Genomic DNA, 8,862 nt, shown 5'->3' with positions numbered 1-8,862 from the left:
GACATTCCACTCCACCCGATTACTATTGGAATGTTTCATAAGGGGAGACAACCAAAATCCTTCAATAACAGGACAGTTAGCATAAAGACCAAGGACAGCTATAGCAAATAACAGAGGAGAGAAAAACATTCTGAATGTTACTACAAATGCAGTAATCTTATTGGGACCAGCTTTATATAGATAATTATTGGGACTTGTGATGAGGGAGATCACACACAAGTAGTCTCATACATTTAACATCCATGTCAGGTGTTGCAGCACATTCGTCACACAATGGAAGTCCTTGATGAGAACCTTATTTATACTGAGATAAGCCCTTGAACCAGTGCATTACTTCTGACTTAAAAAGTGAGGCGGTACACTTATTACAAGACAATAAAGTAGTATGTTGTTGAAAGTTATACAGAATGTCAATACATAAATGTGTGCTTAAAACCAAGCTGGATAGAGACAAAATGATAGCCTTATAGTATTTGTTTAACATTTTTAATATAGAAAAATTATTTACACAGTCATCTCCACAAAAAACAAATAAATTAAAAGAACACATCTAAGGGGTATTTGGAAGATCTGGTTGTCGACTTCGGTTTTGACGATCTTTGTTGCTGGCATGTTCCATCAACATATCCATGATTTCACTCTGGAATTTCTCCGGGACAGGTCTCTGGCCTGGAATACAGTAAAGTTACCAATCAAACAATATCCTATACATTATATCACTGACAGACAAGAAGATCAGGTTCAAACCAAAGAGAGATCTGACATAAAACATGTATCAGAAAGCATTAAAATAATCATATATTCTACACCAATTATCTAATGTCTGTTTTACGATTAATTCACACAACACCCTGAGCAGCAGTTTTATAAAGAATGTGTGAATGTGGCCTTTGCTCTATTTTCAAAAATCAGGAATTCATTTCAGTCTCAAGTACTCAAATTCGAAATATACTTAAAGTTTTAGATGCATTTCAAACTTAAAGAAGATTTTCAAACTACAGACATTGGCAAAAATGGTCAATTTTAAAACTAGACAAAAACAGTTTCCTGTTTTTTGCTGATACTAAGCCCCTTTGAAAGCTGTATTGCATCTCATCACAATTTCTGACAGTTCAGGACACACCTGTCACCTACTATCAAGCATGTCATTAACAAAGCCCAGGACCACAAGGAAAACTGAATTCTTCAAATTGCAATGATTTTAAGTAGGAGATGAATTGTTGTATCACTGCCACTATCACAGAACAGGTATCAGATATAACAAACTGTAACATATTGAATGTTGTTGCCGTGATTCACATACATCACATTATTATTTATGGCCCTTGAAATGTATGTTGAAATTGATGACATTGTCCAGTTCTGACTTAAATACACCAAATCAAATGATGACATGACCTTTACGCATATAAGCCATCTCCTTCTGATCTGAGCCAAGCTTTCTCAAGAGTAAGATGAGATATCCCTGCATGGTTAATTTCTGTGTTTTACATGCAAGAGTATGAGAATAATAGTGTCACCCACATGTAAAGAAGGACTGAAGTGGATATCAAACACAAAGGTACAGAACATGGTCATAACCCAGGCTTTGCCAAGATTCTGAACTGACATTTGATATCAGAGATACAGATATTTACTCAACTAGAACCAAGGAAAATGTACATTTGGAATTTAAGAAAGACCTATCCAGTGCTTTTCAAGAAGTAGCCATAGCAACAACAGTACAAGGACAGATAATGAAAGACCAATAGACTATTGACACAGGGCAATTTGCACAACCAACCATCAGTTGATGAAGGCTAAAAACATCCTATCTTACCCTAATAAAAGATTGATTATCTAATTCTGTGTAATTGCAAATGTTCACCTGAACAATGATATAAAGTGTCTCCTTGTTGTGATAATGCCTGTGCATCTTTGCTAAAATGAATGGATACATACCAACAGCCCAATAGTAGATCTCCCAGTCATTACTAGGAGTGTTGATAAGGCGATCATATAATGTCAGCTGCTTTTCATTCATACCATCAAGATACTTGGCTGCAAATGTGCTGAAAATACACAATTTGTTTTACAAAATGTAGCAACAAATACATGTTTACTTTTTCAAAATACAACTGTTTACATATAACATGAAAACTGTCAATTGATGAGATTTCATGTTGTCTACTGTTTTTCAAGTAATTTTGAGTTCTCAGAATGTCATGTTGTATATTTGTATTATTCTAGTCTTGTATTCAGTGACAACAACTTGTTTCCATGATAAAATAGGCTTGACAGAGTTGTTTCCCTTCCCAGTTAATCATTATTGTACAACACAACTCTTTATTGTTGACTTTATTTTGGTATCTGTACCAGTATTTTCATACCTTAGAAGGAGTCCATTTTCCAGCATCCCTCGTTTCCTACTTTGGTACAGAAGGCGAGATCTCATGACCTCTGTGTCCTCATTCATCCTTTCCTTGTATGGGGGTGGGGGAGGATACTCCTCTGGTGGTGTGTAGTACTCGGATGAAAACTTCACTCTCTGGACTAGTGGAGCTGCTGCTGCCTGAGGAGACATAAATTTCGATTAAATATGATCTTTTCTTGCAGATTTTTTAAGGAATGACATACCACTGTACATTAACATTGAAAGTTTATGTAACAAATGGAGTTCTGGACAAGGATTAATCAATAAATTATACATTTACTATTTATATCCAGTTTTGTTTATTTTGTCACACCTCCTTACAAAATCTGATTTTTAGAGCACCAGTAATTATTTATGATGCCAAAACAATTGTTAACAATCAGATTTTGATCTCTTCAATTATCTTTTCTTCTTTTCTTCTGCCTACACACAGTGTCATTGGAAAAAAGCTACAATGGCTTTATGGGCTATCCTTGGTATTAACTGGCAAAATTTTTTTCTCTTTTTGATTTTTTATAGAAGACTCATAATTTTCTTTCAAATAGATATTGCGATAACCAATTACTAAAAATCTTTGTTAAGATTACATGATGTGACTGCCATGCTTTTTATTTGAATAAAGGTTATCAGGAACAAACATTCTGTACTATGACATCAATGGGCAGTAGTCATCATGTGAGAGGAAATTAAGATTAGAGTGGAAGTTCTAAATATTCTGAAGGGTTCAAGACTTGTGGTTGTAAACCTACCAAACAGTAAATTCTTGTGAGGGTGGTGGAAATGGTAGATTTATAACCACAAGTCAAGAGATATTCAACATAGAGGCTGACGTTGTAGTATTACTGGAAAGTAAAGATGTCAAGGAAAATGAGTGGAAATGCTTGGTTTACAACATTTAATTGCTTTGACATTTCCTGGCATGCAAGTTAGTAGAAAAATGTTTATAACTATCACACTGTTGTAAACTATTTAAAACAATGCTTGAATGCTGAACCTTGCAAGGGTCACTGGTATTTGGGGACTATTAGTCTGTGACAAAGACAAAATAAAATCATGGAAAGTATTAAGAACCCTTTGGATCAAGTTCTAACTTAATGCACAGGAATCTGATATTATATTTGAGATAAAACAATTGTACTACTAAAACAGCAGAATTCATTAGAAATATTTGGACACTCTATACATGTGAAGACTTCTTCTATATGATTCCTGCAGTATTGCCCTTTAATTTGATCTAGAAAGCTGGGGTCATAATTGTATATAATGTGCAAAAACACAAGATGTTTAATGTATAATTCTCAAAACTATATGGTTGTGAGGATCGATAGAAGTGCCTTTGCATTAGCTGCAATATCATATCTATTAACACTGATCAGTCAATACAGTTACTTTGTTATTATTATGACATTCTTAACAGCCCATCAACACAGAAAAGGTCATTAGAGCCACCAACCAGTAAAAGACACAGTGATTCAAAAGGAAATAGCATCAAACAAACTTAAATGGGTATATTATCACAAAAGATTAAAATGGTATGTCATAGTCTATTATTTAGACCAACATTTTTAAGGTAATTTTGAATTTTACAAATCTCAACAGTTTCAAAAAGGGTTTTTAGACTTGTAATGTTATAACAAAAACATTCTTGAGTAGACAGATGGTCAATGCAGTCCAATGAAAAATGTTAAATGGTGAATGACATCCTATGCACCGTGGATTATTTTCGCCTTTCAGCATATATGAATGTGTAAGGTATGTATGGCTCATCTGAAGACAACTTTGTCTCAGTGGTTGTCCTTCACCGATAATATGTTTTATGGAGTGCAATTTATTATTGGTATATCGATTCTGAATTACGGATGAAAATATCCTCGATATTTCTATTGCTAAGACTTTGTAGTACAGAAAGAGAGTCTGAATGGATAACAGCTCTCATTACTTTGTTTATTTGAATATATTCAAGGTCGAGGTAGATAGCTCGCGCTTCCGTCGAAAATATTGAGGTGTTGTTCGGTAGCCGGCATCCATAAATTTCATCTTGTGTAACCATGGCCGCAGCAACCTTATCATCATCTTTTGAACCATCAGTACATAAATGTAGAAATGTTTTATATTCTAACTGCAATTGCGAGAAGGATGAACGAAAGGTCAATACCGTTACAATCTATCAATTAGTGCGTCACGGTCCTGTGTGACAATTAAATCAGCTACCCGAATGCAGGATAATTTAAAACACGGAGTTCTTCCGAACAGTTTACATAAATTCACACGAAAATATCGGATTTAGTTATGTAAACCACTTTAAACGGTAGTGGGATCCGTCAAAACTGGAGATGTCGAATAAATTCCTAGCTTCATGTTAACTCATTGTATGTGCAATATTGTAATTATCAAATCAATTCAAAAACATTTTCTGGTAAAATTTACCCGACATAGTTGATAATTCTGAGCGGCGGCAGATCGAACAAGATGACGAACAGCATTCAATGACATCTTTGTTGATCCTGTTGTATAATAGTTCTTGTACTAGGAGTTATTTCCCTTCGAAAGTCAACTTCCGGACTGAGCCATTCCTGTAAAAATTTGTGCACTAGTCACCTATTACCGCCAGTTTCTATATATATCAAATACGTACATAATGTATATTGAAAAAAATATTTTTGATTGATAAATTACTTCGAGTATTATTTATTGTAATACACATTTTGCAATATAAGATATTTATTTTTTAACAGAGTCCTAGGAATTGTAAGAAGAACATATCTTGATCAAAGATCGTACAAGGCATTGGTCAGGTCACATCTGGAAAATGGGGCTAGTATCTGGAATTCCTACCAAATACAGGACATTAAGGTATTGGAGAGGGGCCAGAGAAGGATGACGAAGCTTCTGCCAGGTTTGAAAAATATGGTATATGAGGATAGAATGAGAGACTTAGATTTGCCACCACTGAAATATCTAAGGGACAGAGGAGACATGGCTGAAGTGTAAAAAATACTGATTGGACTTTATGACAAGAATGCAGTAGAAAACTTATTAAGAGTGAACCAGAAAAAACGTACTCGAGGGAACTCACAATCACTGGAGAAATCAAGATGTATGCTGGACATCTCATTTTCACAGAGAGTGGTCAATAATTGTAATTCATTGCCAGAAAAAGTGGTCAGATCGCCAACCCTAAATACATTTGAAAATCGGTAGGACAAGTTCTGGGAATCAGAAGACACAATGTTCAGGGTAGTGGACAGCCAACCAAACATTACATCAGCTGGGAGTGACTACATTAATGCTTTAGCAAGACAAAATTTGGATCTGAATATATAGGCCTAATTAATTCAGAATCGACTAAGTAAGACATTATGCTATGCGCTGAGGCATTGCATTTAATTACCCAGTAACATCCTACATAGCGCATTAGCTTTAGACCCCTAAGAACCATTTGTCGCTAGCTATGCTATGTAAACGAATTATCATGAAAAATACATAAATGAATTCAAATGTTTTCATATTATATGGTTTATCTAAAAACTGACCAGTGAAACAACAGTATTTTTTCTGAAAAAAAAAAATCTGCAGATCCCACTTCAATTTTGCTCACCTGAAATGATCGACATGTGTATCGGACATGTGAATGCAATTCCGTTTCTGATGACATCACTAAATCACAGATATGCTTAAGATAGCTTACAGCTATCCAGAAGTACAAACACATTACTCAAAATCATCATTTGAACGGGAATGACATTCTAATGACAAAAAAAAAGTAAATAAAATAGAAATAAATGAATAATGGTAAGCCTGAAATGGTGGATATAGATATGTGTTTATGTGTGCATCGTTTAGAAAAAAAAGGTTAGATTGAATTTTTTGGGGGACGGGATTTTTTTTTCTTAAAGGAACCATATTTCTACTTCTTTTTTTTTAAACACTAACTAAATGAAGTTACTTTTTCATCGGTCGCTTTACAATTCGCTTGTTAATTCATATTAGAAATGAGTCATCAAAAGTGATAACTTAAAAATCATCACTTTTTCAATATAAGATGTCCTTATTTGGTAAACGAGGCATAATCACATAATCCTTCTTCGTTATACGATAAAAATCGCTGAGATGAACACCTGAGACGGACAAACGGCAGTAATGAAGTGATACACTGATTGAAACTTACGATATAATTACATATATATGTAGATACAGGTAAATATTTATCAATAGCAGCGATCACAAATGTAAGTAAGTTACATTAACACGTGTGGTATCTGTCTATTAATAATACCAGTAAGGTAAAGGGACATAACTCGTCCTTACATATCTGTAATAATATGTTGACCTCTTTAATGTTTAGTCATTAAAAAGTTGTTATATATTATGGAACACATGGTGTTGAATTGCGTGTTTACACTAAGAAGTAATCAGATTCAATCCGGGAATGAGATAGCCATCCATACACAGAAATCACGATAGATGCTACAACACGTACTGTAGTAATAATCCCTACTTTTCATATTACAGTGTGCAAATACTTATATTAAATCGTAAGCAGACATATTACTTAAAAATCAAATTGCTGACTCAGACGATTGGAAACATACTAACCGTCTGTACTGTCAGCTGTCAGATCCCGAACTGCCAGATCTATCACAAAGAAATCGATTTGAACTGATCACTGAAATTTGATTGGTCGATGCAGTACATTTTATTCCGTGAATAAATTTTTAATCTTTCATCTAAATTACGTACTCGTTGGTAATATATACTGCGCCTATCAGTAGAATATAATATGATTATAACAACTAATAATAATATCATTGATTTACATGTAGTGTTAACATAAATTGTAAATTTGGATCACATGGCTGTTATGTGACAGACAATATCGATATCGCATTATATTAGTAAAACCTTGGGGAACAAATATTAACAAGGAAATACACATAATGTACAATACATGTTACATTATATCGGTCAGTTTGAGAAATACAGGTAAAGCAGTTTGGTTATGAAAATACATCTTTACATATGTATATATATATATATATAAACTATATAACAATTACATTAATAGTAGAGAAATAAAAAATGTGCAAATCAAAATTTTCTTTTGATTTCTCGCGTGTGATGGCCTCTTTTTTTGAGAGGCGGGTGTGTGCATGTGGCTCAAAAGAAGTGGTCTTAGTACCAAGGTGGTCCTAATTTTGAAGTAGCGAGGCTTCATTCTACCTTATTTACGCTTGCAGAAATGGAACGTTTCTTTCTTTTAAGAACACAAGTAAATCTGAAAGCACATAGATAATGAAGTTCAAAGAAAAAATAGTAACCTTCCTATAGAGAAATCTTTATTTTTAGCGAGCGACAACTATCAGAACTTTCCACCAGGATACAACTGATCCACTTACACTAGAAATATTAAAATCCCGTTGCCGTAGTGCATGTGCATGATAAATACGGAACACAATACTGGTAGCCGACACTGTAGTTTGGCTGAGCGAAAAACGCCGACTCCACAGTGATGTACGTGGTCCGGAGGGGGCCTACAAAATAACGTCGTGCTTAAACAACAGAAGAGCAATTAACAGATTTTCATGTATTCAACAGGCGATTTTGACACATATATTTACCGGATCGTCACACAAACTTTAAAAGGAAGCTTCGATCGACATCAATCTATTTTCATGTATACATAGACGAGTTTTTTAAACTCAGTGAATTATTGTTCATTTGAAACAGAGTCTCATCAGCATTTCGTTACGTATCTTTAACAAAAACTAACTTTGAACACTAATAATACACTATACTGATATTATTTGTGGTGATGTTAAGTCGTGTTTTGACGGATTGGACAATCAATGTTTTGAGTTTCCGTTGAAATTCGATATTTGCTGTAAATATATAACATACAAACTACACTTAAATGTTCACTCTGTTAAGACTTATTTGTCAGCGAGATACGTGTAGATCCGACTTGAGAGCATCAAAACTTCCTTGAGTTCTAACAGATTCAGATTCTCATTTACGATTAATTAACATCAACATCGGAATAATAACTACCAGTCACAATACCTCCCATTGCATGAAATCGCATAATAAGTCAAGAATTTTTAAAAGCTGGACAAGTTTGTCAATACTTGGCCTATCAAACCGATGACTGTCGGCAGGTTTGTGTTCTCGACGCCATTTTGGTATTTCCCCTCCGGACTACCTACACTACCTTAATGCAATTAATTGCAAATGGGGTTGATCAGAATCACAGTCGACTGTGTAAAGACTTTGGCAGAAATCAGCCACCATAAAGCCAACACTTTATAAAAGTTCAGACTGATGTCTATGAAGACCAATAAGGGTCGGTATACGTACAAACTAGTAAAGAAGAAAAGAACTTTTCTTGTTGATGGATATTTATTTACGGTGAACAAATCATGATGCACTGTAAAAGCTCGGATGTTATACAC

The 8,862-nt window shown here is 34.4% G+C and overlaps 1 protein-coding gene across 2 annotated transcripts; it reads right to left on the bottom strand.

Annotated features, from left to right (window-relative positions):
• Nucleotides 1–468: 468 nt before the first annotated feature.
• LOC132554765 (succinate dehydrogenase assembly factor 2, mitochondrial-like) lies at nucleotides 469–8,587 on the bottom strand. 2 transcript variants are annotated; one of them, XM_060219073.1, is made up of 6 exons: nucleotides 8,539–8,587; nucleotides 7,810–7,944; nucleotides 4,841–4,986; nucleotides 2,370–2,551; nucleotides 1,942–2,051; nucleotides 469–669 (listed from the first exon to the last, which is right to left on the bottom strand). In XM_060219073.1, the coding sequence occupies exons 3-6, from the start codon at nucleotides 4,904–4,906 to the stop codon at nucleotides 551–553; spliced, it is 477 nt and encodes a 158-aa protein (XP_060075056.1). In that variant the 5' UTR covers nucleotides 4,907–4,986; nucleotides 7,810–7,944; nucleotides 8,539–8,587; the 3' UTR covers nucleotides 469–550. The 2 variants fall into 2 exon arrangements, with proteins under 2 accessions (XP_060075056.1, XP_060075057.1); XM_060219074.1 differs by lacking the exon at nucleotides 8,539–8,587 and adding an exon at nucleotides 8,462–8,476.
• Nucleotides 8,588–8,862: the final 275 nt, after the last annotated feature.

Source organism: Ylistrum balloti, unplaced genomic scaffold (assembly GCF_031769215.1).
Source record: "Ylistrum balloti isolate Yb309-2 unplaced genomic scaffold, AGI_CSIRO_Ybal_v1 Utg370442, whole genome shotgun sequence".
NCBI classification, from domain to species: Eukaryota; Metazoa; Mollusca; class Bivalvia; order Pectinida; family Pectinidae; genus Ylistrum; species Ylistrum balloti.
The sequence above is the reverse complement of the archived record's forward strand: the minus strand, read 5'-3'. Positions and strand labels throughout refer to the sequence as shown.

Excerpts from the sequence above, each read along its gene's own strand:
- LOC132554765 (XM_060219073.1), bottom strand. The coding sequence starts at position 4,906 with ATGTCATTGAATGCTGTTCGTCATCTTGTTCGATCTGCCGCCGCTCAG. Across the intron at positions 2,552-4,840 it reads AGAATTATCAACTATGTCGG|GCAGCAGCAGCTCCACTAGT; the intron begins GTAAATTTTACC and ends ATGTCTCCTCAG. Across the intron at positions 2,052-2,369 it reads GAAAATGGACTCCTTCTAAG|CACATTTGCAGCCAAGTATC; the intron begins GTATGAAAATAC and ends GTGTATTTTCAG.